Source organism: Anopheles stephensi, chromosome 2, assembly GCF_013141755.1.
Source record: "Anopheles stephensi strain Indian chromosome 2, UCI_ANSTEP_V1.0, whole genome shotgun sequence".
Taxonomy (NCBI): Eukaryota; Metazoa; Arthropoda; class Insecta; order Diptera; family Culicidae; genus Anopheles; species Anopheles stephensi.
This window is the reverse complement of record NC_050202.1, coordinates 64,444,142-64,462,130: the sequence shown is the minus strand read 5'-3', so window position 1 is coordinate 64,462,130 and position 17,989 is coordinate 64,444,142. Positions and strand designations below refer to the sequence as shown.

Here is a 17,989-nt window from a genome sequence, read left to right as displayed (position 1 = left end):
ACAGTGTTGCCAGCGCTACAGTTCAGAATTATGGTGATATGGTGATTTTTTAGATTAAATTTATTTTCTGTATTGCATAATCTATGTTTTGTTGTTATAAAATGAACCTCATATGATTAATTTCGTAGAAAAAATAGAAATAATTAAAACAGTATTTTAATAATTATTTTGCAATGGTCAATACCACGTTGCACGGTGGTTTTCGGTTGCGAATTACACTTTGAATTCAAATCTTGATAAATTTTACCGCTTTTAATATTGAAATCAATTCTTCTTTATTAAACATTCAATAAGAAAATCTTCGTTTTGTTTTGTTGAATTATTTCCGCAACACCAAAACCTTTAAAGAAAATTCGTAGCAATTTTGAATTTTAATTTAATCGCCTTTTTTGGTCCAGTTTAAAGCTTCAGCATCAAAACAACTATAGTATTTTTTTTAGTTGAATAAATTGTAGATTTAGTATTTATCGTAAAATAATTGTCCCATAAGCGACAACATTTACCGAGTCCAACCGCTAATACTCCGAAAAACCATCGTTCCGCTGTTGTCAGTGTCAACTTTCAACATGGTCGACAGAAAAGCCCTCCATCCAGCCTGGTTTTCCTACATGTTCATTGACCTCATCATTTCACCAACACTCACCAACCGCCGAACGCTCTGGTACTGCCATCGCACTTACCCTATCTGTGCCCGCATCGCGCTCACCCGCTCGCACATATCGTACACGCATCGGTCGACGCTAGTGTGCGTACCATCGGAGGTACAATTTTCTGCTCTCTGTCCATTTCACTCCATTCTGTTCCTACGTGTTCAATTTACAGAGAAATTTGTCACTCGCGCGATTCACATTCACGTCTCACGCCTGCCCGACTCGTACCCGTGTGGTGTCGTCGTCATCGTCGTGGAATAGTCCTGTGCGTGTTTCGGAAAATCGGTATCCCGTTTTTCTCCATCCGGTCTCGTTCCCTGGGGGCGGTCACGGTTATATCCAGCGTTTTTAGTTTCCGTTTTCCGTTTGTTCCGTTCCGTTTTGTGTCACACACGGAGTGCGTGCCCGCGGGTCCGGTTCGTGCGTGAGTGTGTGTGCGTGCGTGTGTGTGTTCTCCTCGCATCCGTTCTTCTTGTACTGTGTGTGACGTTGGCGTTGGGTTCGTGTCCCATCCTACCTTTTTTGGGCCAGGCAGGCAGGCAGGAAGTCAGCCAGGCGTTTCTGGATACCGGGGCGGCGAGCATACGTGGTGGACAAACGCCAAAGGATCATCATCCGCAGCAGTAGCAGCAGCAGAAGCAGTCACCCTGCCGGTTGTAACGCATCAAAGCTGTTTTCCACTGGTGGCCACCAGATACAGCAGCTTGATTGGGCGCTGCTGGTGCTAGAAAAGGTAGCTAGAAAGAGGTATCCAATCTACCGTTATACCCAGCAAGTGTGCTTGTGCGTATGTGTGTGCGTGAGAGTATGTGCTTTTTGTGATTTTGTATGGGGCCCCGTTCGCGGCGGTGCGTGCGCTTCAGTGCAAACAGATTACTAGATCGAATGAAGCGCCCACTAAATGACGAACCCCGAAGCAAAGAAAATGGAAATGCGGTTCGGAATAGCATAATCGTGCCGGATCCAAAGCTGCCCATGGTATGCCCAGCTAGAGACGCCAGAGTGGAAAAATTCTGTGGCCATTATTGCCTCACGTACGACGCGTGTAACTCTTTCCCTCTATCTATCCCGTTCGGACACGGTGTCAAAGCACATTGTCAGTCGTTGTCTGTCCAACCTTGTGAAACACTAAAATCAATGCTCCCGGACTTGCCGAATAGTCTCCAATCCTCAATAACCGCAAGAGTGTCGTGTGTGTATGTGTGTGTGTATGCTACGTGGACAGCGTTTTGCATTTACTCGCAAGCCTTGTGTGATGGGGAGGGGTGAGGAAGAAGGAGAAGGAGGGAATCTTTTTACGAAGCAGTTTTCCCACCCCTGGTGCAGTTGTGCATTTTTGTTCTATCTAGTTGCCGCTGGAGCGCTTATTTGCTTACATCTGCCATAACTCGAGTCCGAAAGCTTGGGAATGTTCAACTGCATACATCGAAATAATTTGAGACATCAATCGTTGATGTGCGTTGCGAAAGATAACTAATACAAAATCGCCCTATCCAGAAAACACCATATTCATTATCGATAGGCACCGCGATACATTGATGTGGCTAAAGCAACGAAAAATATGTTTTAATATGCCCGATTCTTTTAAAACAGATGTAAACCTCTGAACGGCCATTTGGTTACCCAAATGATTAACAAAAACCCGACTTCTAGAGCTGATGGGGATCCCATTTAATGTGTGTAACAACAGCACCGAATCATTCATTCGAGCACACACATACAGGCAAACAATTCGTAAACCGCCGCCCAGACTCAATTGAATGGTTGGGGGAGGTGCTGTTGGATGGATGGTTTGATGGTGAATTTTCCTAGGTTTCCCCGGCCCAAAAAACTAACCCACTAATCGTGCCTCTAATGCGACACCGACGCGAGGGGAGGATTTCCTGGGAAAGCAGATGGAAAAAATAGACTTCCCATCCCATCCCACCACCCCAGCCAGTTGATACAAGATACAAGCACAAGTGCGCCCGAGTTCTAGACGAGTTAGTGGTGGTATGGGGCGACCACGACGGTTACCGGTCCGAGGTCTATATTGGATACGAGCGCACAGTATATTACAATGTGGCTGCTTCATCTGAATGTTGCTCCATTATGCTTATGCGTGAGTATGAGATGTGAGTCCTACAGTGTAGTACTGTCATCATCATCACCACCACAACCATTGATCTAGTGTGCCATGCTCGGTGTGTTGTTCCCGTTTTGCAATACGGTGATGGTGATTCGTATCAAATGGACACGCGGAGCGTCGTACAGCACGGGGCCCACTAGGTACGCTCACTTGTCAGTGACACTTGAATAAGCAAATTAGCAAACTCGCGTCTGGGTTGGGAATGATCGTGTCTCAAAGTATATCGGCCGCTGCTGCTTCTTCTTGACCCTACTTAGCAAGGGAATAGCGAGTATAGTAGCAGAGGCCAAGAGAGAGAGAGAGAGAGAGAGAGAGAGAGCATTCCGTAATTCGCGTGCTCCTTTCCTACGATGGTGATGCTTTGTGCTTTGTACTGTTTGACACACCGGCAAAGCGCGAGAGCATATCGGGAAGGCTCTGAGCTAAGAGAGTTTAGATCTTTATAAATATGTTGTTCTATGGGCCAAATTTGTTTATAAATTTGAACTAACTATCAGTTCATTACATGGGTATGTTGTAGGTAGTTGCTTGTCGAGAACGATGAAGAGAACAATACATTCTACGATCGTCAATCCAGTACACTCCACCAAGGCATAAGAAAATGGAAACTCCACTCCAAAGAATCCATCCACGGTAGACGACGACCAAGAGACCACACTGACGATGAATACGGACTTCAATATGCACATTCAGCGGTGGTTGGCACCGTCTTTTTGCTGCCTCTACACCACATCACACGCAGCGCTGTTCCCTCCCGTTCGAGGTTTTCGTTGCCAATTGGGCGAGATTGTGGCTCGAACCGCGGCCGTCTCGTGTAGCTGCGACGTGGACCAATTCTTAAGCGACGGCGAACAAGAGATAGTGAGAAAATGGTATGAACTCATCACGAACGCCCGCGTGGTGGTTATGCTGCCGCCAGCGAGCGAATAGTTCCGAGTGCCGAAGTGGAGAAACACTGGAAACGATCGAGCAAAAGAGAACCGCAGACTAGCACCCCGATCCCCTACACACAACCCCTGCATTCGTAATTGGTGCTCTTTTTCTAGTCTGTAGTTAAAGAGACGACGCGTTGAGTACGGGGTTGGGCGTCTGCTATGATCTCCATTGGCCGTCGGTTTTTTTTCTCTTTGTCGCAAATCTCAAGAATTTGAAAACTTTCTGTCGAAAAGTGGTTTTGGTTCATCTAACTATCCGCGCTTTCCTATCCACTGCCTAGTCGAGAACTATTGCCATAGCAACCGAAACCCAGTTACAGATGGTTTTCGCATCAGCCAAGATTTGTCGTCGATCGACTGTGTCTTGCCAAAGTGGTTTCATTGTAGGATTTTATTGGTTAACCCATCCTCTAGCTGTTTTGAAGAATTAAGAGCTGAAAAAAAGATCATGATCTTGCTACAAACATCACTTCGTGTCCTTACGACGACGACGACGAATGGTTACTACATCTCTTATAAATTCACAAAGAAGAAAATATGTTTCACAACGCTACAAGGTTGTCTGGCAATTGTTTCGCAGTGCAGTGGGAAATGGGACCACCACTTAAGCGTACAGTTCGTTCTGTCTTCGTTGCTGGTCGGTTTAAGTCACCATATTGTAATGCATAGTCTTGTACGCAGGACCATAATTTCTTGATTATGACCCCGCTGTTGGTTGCATACGTCATCCACCGACCGGCGATCGATACTCGCAGAGAGAGAAAGAGAGGGGGACATAACGAAAGTTGCATACACGATGTAATATGGGCATACCGACGCTCGCTGTAACTTATCCCTGATCTTTCCGTGACTAGCGATCGTGTGTTTAGAGTTGGCCGTGTAATAGTACAATTATCGTTACCACATCCTGTCGCTTTTCGCAATAGGCAGAACATTTTATTCTCCCCCCATCCCATCCAGTACCAGCGGGATAATCAGCTACATATCCACCGGGTCCCACACAGTCCCACAGTGTGTAAAGAAGATCCCTTGTTTCTCCGGGATCTATCTGCGCCGCACAGATCGTCACAATCGTACCTGAAGAGGTACGAACGGCCCTCAAAAGTAAACGCGGAAACACCACACGCACACGTACACGACGTCTCGTGTTGGGGAGTGAGATTGTAACTGGTTCTGTTTCTTCCTTTCTTGGCGTACTGCTGGTTGTCTATCCCAACGATCGTACCGCGGACATGGTGCATCTCAAAGTCCGAAGGTTGCTTCGAAGCTTGAAGCGAGTGTTTCTTTCTCTCGAACCCACTCCACCGTATATAACTCTGGGAGGCATGTATGTGAAGTTGGCATTGATTAAAACCACCCTCGTTCGATGCCCGCCCTGTACGCTCCGGTTCACCTTTCTCTGCTCGTACCGGGACCAGTTTTGCCATCGCCAACCGAAGGATCTGTGACCTTCAGAGGGTTTCCCCGGAGTTGTCCCCATCCCCGCGTCCGTCTTTCATTTTGTGTCTCATGGTTGTATGTGTGTTGGTGAGGAGAGTGATGCATCATCCGTCTTGTGGCAGCAGCTTTTCTTCCGGCCGGGGGGGTAACTTGCTGCCGACCCAAGCGCGATCCGATCCGCGTGCTGCCACGTCTTAACCTTTCCTTCGAAACAAATTTTCCGATTGTGGCGCCGCGGGATCAGTGGGTTTGCATCAAGAATGCCTTTATAGTATTTGAGCATCATAAATGCGCCCACCAATATTGCTTCAGGTTGTACACGTGGCACTCTTCTCACTTTCTACGATCGCCGTTGCGCTACGGAGGCAAACAGTTGCCTGCTAAGATTGGTTATGATGATGCAAAATCAAAATGAAAGATCCAAACGAATTTGAGACCATAAAACAACCACTAATAATTAACTTATTTTTCTCTCTCTCGTTATTAAATCACTTGTTCCACTTCCACTCCACTTCCCGCTAGACGCGCGCGCGCATGGCTGTGTCTTCACATCAATCTTTAATGCCGATAGGACGGAAAAAAGGCGGAAATGTAAAACTACGGGTAAAAGTTGGTCCGCTGCGGCCGGTGGTGCGTTGATGAGAAATTCGTCAATGGTCACACCAGCATATTGCTTCGGTTCCACACATCAAAGTAAGCCGACCGAATGTGGCCGAGCGAAAGGGCGTTGATTGATTTAGCGCGCGCAGCAGTCTAGAAAACAGCGTAACCAACGCTTTTCAGATTTCCCCGTCGCTTAGTGTAACTCCACGGCAAGCAACAGCATCACTAATTCTCCTTTCCAGCTTATTAGCACCGATTGTACGTTGGGAATTATGCAATGCAGCACGCGTCCACAGTCAGGTCGCGCTGTTATCATGCCGGGACGCCGTGTCCGTGATGGTCCGTCGCCTTAAATCCCCAAAGTCGATTGCTCGATCAGACCGGGGTCTGCTTGGTACAAGTGAACAAGCTGCTTTTTATCTGTTATCGGTCCCGGACGACTACGGACCTACTGCTGCGGTTCATCAGGCCTGACAGCACTGTACCGATCGCCCCATTTCTCGGGCAAGAGCCACTTGCTACAATGGTGTGTTAGCTAGCTCATTCATAAAGGAATTGGCTTGATAAAGCTTCGTGTGCTTATGCTTCCTCCTCGCCACCACGGCGCACTCGGTCGTAGGCTTTGCACTGGCGATGGCACACCTCCAGTTTACTAGCAATCTTTGTGGCTCGTGCGTTTTTCATAGCTGTTTTTGACTGCGACTGTGCGATAAGAAATCAGTTGTTGCGTTTCGTTAGACTCGTACGGCGGGTACAGCAACACCCCACAATCGAAGCCATTTGTACGGTGCTCTGGTGACGGCGACCTTATTCTTGCACCACATCTTCTCTGCTGCCAGTAAAAATGTAAGAGTAAGTGTTGGACCAACGTTAACACGTCTCTGTGACATGAGGCGTTGCGACAGACCACACCACATTCGGAGCGGTTGAAATGTGGTTCTAAATCGAATGCTCCGTATCAACGGGTTTGCAATATCGCGCATTGTAATGAATGGGTTGAATAATCATCAACAAGCCAGTAGTAGCCCTCTGCGTACTGATACCGGAAGAAGTAATCGCTCAAGCGGATGTTGAGCTGGAACTCCTAAACAGATACAGGATGCTTAAGATATGAGGAAAGACTTAGCCATAAATTCGTAAGATTAAAGCGAAAGCTTAGTGGACTTACCGTCTACGATTCGAATTTTCCAGACACTTCTCATGCTAGTCAACGATTTGTTTCACCGTGGCTTGGTAGCTACTATGATCAACAAATTAAACCATTTGGCCAAGACAATCGCTATGTTATTGCGGCGTCTTCCAACGCACAGAGAGCGGCGAATTTGTGTGTGCGTGCATTTCAATCAAACGGCGTGAAACTTATCAACGAGAACGATCCGTTCCGTCAGTGTACAGCGGATCGCTTCAGCTTCCCGGGAACAGTGACAGGCGCGAGAGTTGGTCTTAAATCATTAGGCACGCTCATTTGTGCTGTACGGTTGCTGGAACGACGCCACGTCGGCAACTATTTTGACACGTTGTCCACTTCGTAAGCAAGCATCGCAATTCCGATTTTATTATGGTGATAAATGGGCTGAAAGCAGACGCACACGTACGGGCACCGGAATCGCGGAGTATGGACGCGACGGACTCTCCGTCTGACGTGTCCTACCGAGTAGCGCTTCTAATCGATGTTCCAGCATTCGAATGTTTGAAAGTTGGAAGCTACGACTCGCCATCAGTAGCTTGGTTTTTTTGTTTTATTAATTTCTGCTGGTAGGCAGCCGAGGTATACCGGATCGGCGAGCATGTTGCGCACCATTGGACCCGTATCGTAAACAATTAACAGCTAATACAATTCTCTGCCCATCCTGAACTCTAATCATTGCTCCGTTTTGTTTCATTCCCATTTCTAACAGCTTCACTTGGCTGACTACGTTTGGGAGAGGACACACTCACGCTGAGATCGAGCTCAGTTGCACACGTCGTCGGTTAACGCAGGATACGACGGCATCGTCCAAAGGCACACCAGAGCTTTTACCATCACCATCTGCGTCCGGCAGCAAATCATGCAAAAATGGATCTGACTACATTGTCGTTCATCGTAATTGTGCTATTCTTTTCCCTGCTGTCGATGCTGTTTATCAGCCGCTTCCTTCCCAAGGGCAAATCCTTCGAAGAGATGCTGAAGGAGAAGCGTGAAATGCGCGAAAAGATCCTTGGTCTAACGTCCCCGACACCGCCGACCAAGTCCAGCAAAGAGTCGGCAAACAAGCGGACGAAGAAGTCGCATTCCGGTGGCAACGCGAACCAGAACCAGAAGAATCGCGGTGCAAAGCAGCAGCAGCAGCAGCACCAGCGAGTCGAGGTGGTGGAACCGGAAAGTGATGGCCATTCGTCCGAGAGTCCGCTCGAAGAGGAAATCAATCCGCTGACGTACGGTTCGAAAAAGCGTACCGGACAGGCCACCAATCTGACCGTGGAGTACGCCGAAACTGAAGCATTTCCGTTGAGCGATAACGCTGGGGGAAATAAGGTGGGGAACCTATCCTTTCGAACGAAAGCTTGATTTAAATTAACTTTTCCCGTCTGTGCGTCTCTTTCTTTTTGTTTGGTTTACCAGAAAAAGGATAACAAGCAGCAGCAGGGTGGTAAGAAAAACAAGCAGAAAGCAGCTGGAGGCATTCTGGTGAACAAATCAGAACCAGTTCTCGTGAAGCCAGTAGAAACCGTACCGGAGATGAACCATTTCGCCGAAATTCACCCGAAAGACGCACTGGAAATCGCACGCCAACAGGTAAAACAGTGATTGGGATTTTTTTCGCTACGTTATGGCATACTTAAGATCTGGTTTGTTGTTTATAATGCAGAAACACGAGGACGATACGAAGGCTGGCAAGAATCAGACACCGAAAGAGCAACGTCAGCAAAATAAAGGCAAAAAGGATCATCAGTCCAAGCAGTCTCCCAAGACTAATGCTCCCGCTCACGTGGCTGAGCAGCAACATAACCAGCATCATCAGCAACAACACCATGCCGCTCCACAAGTTGCTGCGGAACCGAAGAAGCAGCCACACGCTGATAACAAACCGAACGCTGCCGTTTCGGCCCAGAAGGACAAATCGAGCAAGAGGAAGAAAAACGAACTAATCACACAGGAGCTGGCGGTCGAAATGGCGGATGCGGCCAACGTCCACTCGCTGGTCAACATCCTGAACAAGGCGGACCTGCCGCGCAACGATATCCAAATTCTGATCGACTTTCTGCTGAACAAACAGCAGGACACGCTGGCCAAGGATCCGTCCGAGTGGAACGATCCGTCCGATCCGCTGCAGAAGCTGAAGAAGCAGCTGCAGGAAAAGGAAGCGGCACTGCTCGAGGAGCAGAAGGCGGCCGCCGGACTGCACGCCAAGCTGAAGGAACTGCGCCAGGAGCTGAACGGGGAGAAGGTGCAGGCTGGCGCTGTGCTGAAGGGCTACGTCGAGGAGCTAAACAACAAGAAGCAGGAGATCCACCATCTGACGCAGGAGCTGGGCTCGGTCAAGGACAAGCTGGCAAACGACAAGCAGGCAATGTCCATACAGTTCCAGCAGCTGCAGGCAAAGTACATCCAGCTGTCCAAAGAGCACGCCTCGATGCAGGATCATGGCGCAACGATTGCGCAGCTGAACAATGACCTGCAGCTGCTGCAGCAGGAGCTGATGGCCAAGAGCCAGCTGTTGAACGAAAAGCTACAGTCCGAGGAGGTTAGTTGGGGGAGTTCAATGAACGGCGCGCTCGATCACCATCTCCAACGAGCGATCGTTTCCGTCCGGTGAAATATTAATCGATTGCGCTCGGTCTGTGATAAGAAGCTGCTTAGAATAGTTTTTTCACTCTCTCTCTCTCTCTCTCTCTCTCTCTCTCTCTCTCTTATCGCTCCTCTCCTTGTGCAGGAAATGATGAAGAAAAAGACTGAGTACGAAATTTTGTTACACAACAATGATGAGCTCATGAGACAGCGTGTACAGGGTGAGTACGGGAGGTCAGCTGATTGTGGCTGCTACTAGCGATAGCGCGCCCGCCTAGCGCCAGGGAACACTAATCTCACACGAACCGTTGTGCCACGCACGCTGTCTGTCTGGGCCTTCCGCGCGGCTTTCTCTTCTCCGCAGAACTAACTGCCTACGAGAACGATCTGCGTCAGCTGCGGCTGGAGCTGAGCCAGAAGGATGAGCTGAGCCAGACCTGCCAACAGCAGAGCTACGAAATCGAGCAGCTAAAGGCGGAACTGCAGGCGAAACAGAAGCAGGCAGTGGCGGCAGCTTCGGCTGCGGCCGCCGCCGCCCACGCCACCAGCCAGGCGGACGAAAGTAATCGCGTGGAAATGCGCAACCTCCAGAATGCCTTAGACTCTACGAAATCGAAGCTCGAGGTGTACCGGAACGAGCTGGTCGAGTGCAAGAGCCTGATGACCGACTACAAACAGCAGACGAACGAGCTGAAGGCGAAGGAGGAACAGTTGCAGAAGCAGCTCGAGGAGCAACGGCAAAAGAATGATGTAAGTAGGGGAAGCACTGTTTGCAACGATCTTACTTTGCCGTGTGCTGTACTGTGCTTGTAAGCTTATTGTTTTGGGAGGCAGTCTGATGTTAAATGGGTGTGTCTTTACTATCGAGAAATGTTTGACACTATTCGGACAGTATTGGATGGGTGAGTTTTAAGACAGTGTCGTCATCTGTGGCGATATTAAGTGTCTAGCGTCAAGTAGTGGGTCATCCACAACTGCTACGAAATGCTGGGTCGGAAAGACGTGCGATAATGGAAAATAATTGTTATCGGGTCATGTTGAATGCTCACGTTAATCTGCTTTTGTGACACGCTATCGTATTACGTTTCATTCATATAGATGCTGTTTAAAGCCAACTCCAACCATCTCATGTGTCGGACATAATACCTCTCCGTACAAATGCTATGGTTTTACAGGGTTCACCAATAGATAGCGTACGGCGTGCGAATGCAGGGATATACAATTAAGTCATAAAGCCAGGCTACATGATGCGAAATGCCAAAAAGATTTCGATAAAAAGGGAGGGGGGATTGGCGAAATTTTTTCGTCAAAATCATCTCGGTTCATCTAGCCGCGTTGTTTAGAGCACTTCATGCTATCTCTCTCTTCAGCCGAAAACTACCATGGCAACGCATAGCAAGTGACAGAGAGGGCTAGAGGGAAGCAAGGTGTATGTATTTAGAAGGTGAATTTTTGTTGATTTGACAGCCCACCATTTTAGTCGAGATATGTCAGAGTTTGTTTATAAAATCATATGGTAAGGGGGGGGCTACCAACATGAACAAACAGCCTCGATTCTCAGTTTTTGAGCAATTTCGCTAGTTTATGGGTCATTTCCGCATATCAAATGTAGAGTCCCACAGGAGATTGAAGATATTTGGTTGCATTTTCGGTCAAAAAATCGCAATCGATACCACCACCGGCGCCTCCTCCGACGCTTCTATCACTCTGCTCAATACCCTTCCCCTCGATGACCACGGAACTGTTATGTCAGGTTGAGCAATGTCAATTTGCTCTAAACAACTCTACCTCGTATATCCATATACCTTGGAGAGAAGCGAAATCTTCCCGAGTTTTCAGCTCGAGGAGGCGAAATCTTTTTGACGGATAGATTTCGCATAACCCCCCCTTTTTAGCGAACTCTTTTTGGCATCTCGCATCATGTAGCCTGGCTTATACGTTTTAATTGTTATCCGCTCGGTAAAACTGTGAACGCTTGGGTTGCTAGACCAATGTAATCAATATTTTACTTACCTCAACTGATTTTACCTCGGTTATACCGTGGTTATACATCCATGTGTGAATTCTCCACATAGATGTTTTGGTAATGTTTTGTCACACGACGCTGCAAAGCAGTAACTTTATGCTTTGAAATAATGAGCATTAATTTTCACACCACTTTTGTGTGCAAAAACATTTCAATTAATTATCCAACGAATCTTAACTCCTCAACCTACGTCATTCGTACAGTCGCTAAAGTGTGCACGCGATTCGCTATCAATTTGGGGCCATTCGCTTATTGTACATGCGAATCGATATCGATGGCCGCAGATATCTCGGCTAAAGTCTGAATAGATGCCCCCCCCCCTCCCACTCACGGGCACTCATTTTTACAAGTGAGTTTCGCAAAAGGGCTAAAGTCTGAATAGATGCCCCTCTCCCCTCCACTCACGGCACTTACTTTTCGCTACTGAGTTACCTTAAATTTAGGTAAAAGTTAAGCAAAAATGTCAAGAATTTTTGTAATAATTATATATAATAATTATAAATAATAAATGAATAACAAATTTTGCTAAAAAGTTTGAAAAAGATACATTTTTGCGTAACTCTGTAGCGAAAATTGAGTACCGTGAGTGGGGGGGCATCTATTCAGACTTTAGTCCTCACTTTTTGCTACTGAGTTACGCAAAAGTGTATCTTTTTCAGACTTTTTACTATAATTAAAAAGTCAACTCAGTAACTCAGTAGCGAAAAGTGAGTGCCGTGAGTGGGGGAGGGCATCTATTCAGACTTTAGCCGATATCCCTTACGTTTTTGCGAACCGCAAACGATTTGTTCGCCGTATGCTATCTATTGGTGAACCCTGTAATAAAAATACATTGCCGGCAAATACAATTAGACCATTCCGTCCGTTGAAAATCGTCACTATGGACTCATTTTACGTTTTTTTTTAAGTAAAATTAGGTAGTTTTATTCTATTGTCTGGCACTGCAAGCGTATTAAATGGGTTGTGTATGTGTGTGTGTGTGGATATGTTTGTGTTTGTCAAATTGTCTATTAACACGTATACAGTATCGAACAAAACAAGTGCCACACCTGCAAGATCTGCAAGAAAATCTCCAAAGCTCTCCACTCTGCGCAAAGTGGATTGATTTTAAACCCCCGCCGAATTGCTTATTTAAACTTGATTTGCTCGATACTCGTGCTTTCCTGTACAAACGTTGACTTTGGTGATCAAACCTCTTTTCAAAAATTCAAAAATTGTAAAATTATACGATTGAAACTGTATCAAACTATCGGCCTCTCTCTCTCTCTATCTCTCAGTTAGTTTAAGTGCACTCATGTTAAAGGCTATCTTGCACCACAAGACAATCACGTTTTGATGTAAAGTTAAAACAAAACGACATATTTTACGATTAGCGCATTTTCGTTTACGTTCCGTGTTTCTTCTCTTCTTTCGTTCTTTCCCTACCCGTTCCTTCCTTCCTTGTGCGGTTGTGCTTGCCTATTTGACGGTCTCAACCGATCACCGTCCGACCATTTGTGCGATTTGCTTTGGAATGATCCTCTCTGCATCATCCTTTCCGCTGTTATTGGCACTACCACATGGCACCAAATGCATTCGGCCGCCTTTCACTGGCTGCTTGCTTTGTTGTGTGCCGCGCGTAGAATTTGCGAACGAAAAACTGGAAGTTGGTGGAGGCACTGCAAGATGCCGAACGCCGACGAGGAACACAGACGACACCGGCCGGCGGAGCGGTGGGGACAACGAATCCCGAGAAAGTTGTAAGTTGCAGGCGCGCAGTCTCAGTTTAGGATGGTCCATATTGCCCTCCGATGTGTTGCTGACTATCTAACGAATCTTTACCATGATCACCTGCCACGCAATGGCGATAGAAAGTGCTAATGTTGAGTAATGGTTTTCTCCCTTTCTTTCGATTCCATGTTGCGCTAGGAGCAGCAGCAAAAGCTGATCAACAGCAGCGCAGAGAAGGTGGACATCGGCAAGGTGGTGCTGGAGGAGCAGAACCGTACGAAGGACCTGCTCGTGCAGCTGCTGCAGCCGATCGGTGTGGTGTCGGCGCTGCCCGTCGATGCCACCGACTTCCAGAGCTGGCTCGAGGCGACGGTCGGTTGCATCAAGGAGCAGTACGAGAAGCGAACGGCGCACCCCACCACTAATAGCACCGCAAACAGCAGCAGTAGTACGAACAGCAGCCACCCGGAGCAAAGCTCGGGCACTGCCAACAGCAGCAGCAGCAGCAGCAGCAACAGTGACAGCAGTAGGCTTAACAGTAGCAGCAATATAATCGCTAATAATAATCTTAATACCAGTAACAGCGTGAACAGTAGTTTACACGCAAATAGCAACGACGGTGGTGCGGTCGTGATTACGAACAAGAACGGTGCGAGCGGCGGCGACAGCGGATCCGACGACGATCAGCAGTCGATCGCACTGCGGTACGAGCAGCTGCAGCAAACCGTAGATCAGTATAAGTCTATCATAGCCGATACGGTAAGTCGAGCTTCTCCAGAGGGAGGTTGCGCCAAGATATGCCAACTGTTGCACACAAATCTGTTTATCGCAAATGTTTTTCTCTTTTTGCCCATGGTAGGAAAACATGCTGAAAAACCTCGAAGCGAAGGTAACCGAGCAGGACAACCACTGGCGTACGGTGGTGCAAGCGAAGGATAAGGAGCTCAACCTGCTCAAGTCTGCCGGTGCTGTTGGACAGTAAAACCACCCCCCCCCCCCCTCCCCAGCGCCGCGAACATTTCGCGATTTCTTTTGAGCAGTGTCGTGCAGGAACAAAGACACACACCCACACACACACACACGGGATGGAAGAAGAGAAGCGAAGGAATGTAAGAGAAGGAACGGAGGTCCGTCGTCAGTCAGCAAAACGTGAGAAGCCACGAGAAAACGTGCGGGAACTGATGCGGCTTGGGAAAACCGAAACCCAGAAAGAAGAAGAAGAAGAAGAAGTGGAAACCATGAGGGAGAAACCAAATTCAATCATTAGACAAAAATCAGTTAGAAAGTGCACTACACCGACGCCAGGTTCTGAAGCGAGATTGAACGAGTGATGGAAATGGGATTCGATCGCCGTGTCGTGTCGTCGCCCATGGGAGACGACGGTACATTGCAAATTAAGTAGCCCGGGGGGGGAGGAGCCCTCTACTAAATATATTTATATTTATATATGTATGCAACCATCACACACACACACGCGCACATGCTCGCCTGCATACCTGTGTCTCCTTTTCGTTCGCATACTGTTTTGTTGAAGGTGAATCGGTGCTGACTCAACTAAAAAGGAATTCAATTCATGCCACATGTGTGTGTGTATGGGGGCATCCATGTGCGCTCCTACATTCTACAGTGCGGTTACATTTTATAATTGTATTTTTCGATAAAAAGTCCACCGTTGTCGTGTGTGGTGGCCACCTGGAATAGGTAAAATGATAATGTTGAAAATAGCTAGAGAACAGCAAAAGAAGGAGGACTCACATAGTCCCTCCCGGGGGGGCGGGTGCATTTATTTAAACGCCAGCCATGTGTTTTTCCCGTTTCCCGTCAAACTCCAGATGTCCAGATCCAAATCAGGTCATACATCTCCTTGGAAACGGTTTCAGTGCAATCGTCGCTAGATCGTCTGAGTGACAGATGATGAGCTTTGTTTTTCTTTGCGGCACACCGTTCTGTGACAGCTCTCCTCGTCGCTGTATTGTGTGTGCGTGCACGCGCGCGCTCGCGCGCCTGTGTGCGTATTATATTCATACGTCCTACATTGATATCTGTGGCCAATAGATGTTTTACAATTGTTTTGGGACAGTTGTGCAAAACGGGTTGCAAAAGGCAAAAAAAGAAAGAAAGAGAAGACAAGCATACAAATTTAAAACTTGATAGTGTGTGTGTGCTGGTGTGCGTGCAAGACAGGGCGGCGAATGTAAGCGATCCGTGGACAAGTTTTAAGATAATTCCTTCCTTCCCACGCCTTAATAATAAATTATTTGAAGAAAGTGCTCGGATTCAACTACACACACACACACACAAACGGCATGTATTAAAGCGCACAAATACATACGAAGGCATTTATCGTTCTGTTACGGTGCGGGTGCTGCTGCTGCTGATTGTGATCCTTGGTTACACACTTAGCGAACTTACAAATTCTCAATTCCGTGTCGCCGGTCCGGATTCGTAATCCTCGCCACTCTCCTCTCCGCACGTTCGAAGGGCTGCACGAATCTGCAACGAATCGGCGGGATAGAAGCGGTGGTGAATATACATAAGGTGGGAACTTGGTAACGCGAATCCTCCCTAGTATGGATCGCTTGTGCAAGAGTGTAATGAGTTAGGAGGTCCGTACTCGATAAGTTTATTAAACACGCAACTAGGAGATGGCAGTGGGTGGAAGAGGGTGGGAGAGTGAAGTACATTACGCATATTTTGTTTATCTTTTTTTTTTTGCTGTTCTGTCTCACGACGGGCTATTATTATTATTATTATTAGGACAGAGGAGAGAGTATAAGCAAAGGGGGAAAGTGAAGCGAAAATAGTAAAAGAAAGTATGTGAATAGATGCATAGTAAAATGAAACACTAGAAACGAAGAGATAACAAACAAACAAACAAACAAACAAAACCAGTAACACAGATAATCTATCGAAGAAAAGTTTGAAATCTGATAGAAATTAAAAGAAAAAAAAAACACAGAGGATGAAGCAAGAAAAAAAACAAAGGAAGAGATGTAGAAGAAACCCAACTAAACAAAAAAAAAACCAGCAATATTTATGTATAACTTTATTTTATTTTTCATTACCCATTGGATGTTCATAATCAAGCAGTTCTCTCTGTCGGCGTGTTGTACTTTCCGTTCCGTTTTATTCTGTCCACTTACTTTACACCAGTAATACGGAACCGGAACCGGGAATCGACACCATGGGGAAGACACACACACACAGAACACAGGGAGAAACAGAATGCTACCCCCCCCCCTCCCCCCTCAATCTCTTTCCATCTGTATCGAAGAGGTCCATGCTTCCACACGTTTAAGATTAAATTAAGTATACCACGATATGCGGGCGAGTGTGGTGGTTTTTGGAGGTTGGAATGAAGCAACCATGTACTACAGAAGAACTTCCCACACACACACACACACACACAAACAACATAAGTAAGGGCTCATGGGGCAGAGACAGAGGAAGAAGAGCAGCGGCGCCAATGGTAATGCGTTTGCAAAAAGGGGTCCCATTTCCTGCATAGAAGAAGAAGAAGGGGGTGGTGGTGGGAGGGTAACCGAAACGAAGGGAAAAATTGCGATTGCGATGAACGCAGAGAGACACGACGCAACATGTAAACGATGGATCGATTTGGAATAAACGCAGAACAATATATATATATGGCCCAAGAAGCAATGCCGGTGATTCGCTTATCTCTATGTGGGGAAAGAAAATGGTTCGGTTATACGGGTGGTTGTGTGGAAGGACATTACAGGAATGGCGAGAGCCTGGTGGATCTTCCTAACTACACATCTTTCGGTTTTACAGCCAAAGCTATAACGACCATGGGAATAGCACCTAGCGCACAATGTAGATCTCTCCACAAACTCGGTCCGATCCCGATTCCAGCCACATCCAACTGGTGATGGGCGCTCGGAATCGGTTACGGACCAAAATTGAATTTTTGGTTAAAGACTCGAGAAGACCCCCCCCCCTCCCCCCCCCCCTTGACAAATTTTGTTTAGCACTGTAGAATTTACGCCTGAATGTATGCAATCCGCAGTACACGTTGCGAAAACTTCACAGTGTGCTTTCAATGTGGTCAAAAATGGTTGAATAAAGTCGAATGAAATATTGCTTATTATTCGATTACATCCCCCTCCCTCTATCCTGACCATTTATATTGGATTACAGGAGCTCCGTACTAATTTTTGGTCACGCTATAGGTGGCCAATCAGGCTTACTACATATACAGTGTTCCCGGACTGTAGCGGAACATTGGTTCGATGGATACTTGTTAACGGGCATAGATATTCAGAAAAGGAGGAAAAATAAGAATAATAACATTTAAAATCCCGGTAAAAGACTCGAGAAGGCCCCCCCTAGAATCTTTTGTGTGCAGCACTGTGGCTTGTCATTTTTGTTGTACAGTGGAATTTTTGTATGGTTAAAACCCATTTGATATAAACATTGTGCATTGTTCCTTAATACTGTTAATAGACAGCGAGTAGAACTTGATACAATACATTGTAACAAGTGGTTTGAGATTATGATATTCTTATATTTCCTCCTTTGCTGAATATCAATGCATGGTAACAAGTATTCATAGAATTAATGTTCCGTTACCGTCCGAGAACGCCGTGCAGTTTTAGGCCCGATTGTTCACCCCTAGTGCGACTGAAAACTAGTACGAAGCCCCTGTAACCCAAAATGAATGGTAGTGTTAGCGGAGAGGGGATTTTAATCAAATAATAACAATATTTT

General features: G+C 46.7%; 1 protein-coding gene across 6 annotated transcripts; it reads left to right on the top strand.

Moving 5' to 3' along the window:
* The first annotated feature begins 732 nt into the window (after positions 1–732).
* Positions 733–16,917, top strand: LOC118506824 (myosin-J heavy chain). Of its 6 annotated transcripts, none has more exons than XM_036044516.1 (9): positions 733–1,397; positions 7,655–8,271; positions 8,359–8,532; positions 8,606–9,481; positions 9,671–9,746; positions 9,890–10,275; positions 13,174–13,290; positions 13,460–14,020; positions 14,121–16,917. In XM_036044516.1, the coding sequence occupies exons 2-9, from the start codon at positions 7,813–7,815 to the stop codon at positions 14,241–14,243; spliced, it is 2,772 nt and encodes a 923-aa protein (XP_035900409.1). In that variant the 5' UTR covers positions 733–1,397; positions 7,655–7,812; the 3' UTR covers positions 14,244–16,917. The 6 variants fall into 6 exon arrangements, with proteins under 6 accessions (XP_035900409.1, XP_035900407.1, XP_035900411.1 ...); XM_036044514.1 differs by having other exon boundaries at positions 734–1,383; positions 14,121–15,364; XM_036044518.1 differs by having other exon boundaries at positions 819–1,383; positions 13,466–14,020.
* Positions 16,918–17,989: the final 1,072 nt, after the last annotated feature.

Excerpts from the sequence above, each read along its gene's own strand:
- LOC118506824 (XM_036044516.1), top strand. The coding sequence starts at position 7,813 with ATGGATCTGACTACATTGTCGTTCATCGTAATTGTGCTATTCTTTTCC. Across the intron at positions 8,272-8,358 it reads ATAACGCTGGGGGAAATAAG|AAAAAGGATAACAAGCAGCA; the intron begins GTGGGGAACCTA and ends TTGGTTTACCAG. Across the intron at positions 10,276-13,173 it reads AGCAACGGCAAAAGAATGAT|AATTTGCGAACGAAAAACTG; the intron begins GTAAGTAGGGGA and ends TGCCGCGCGTAG.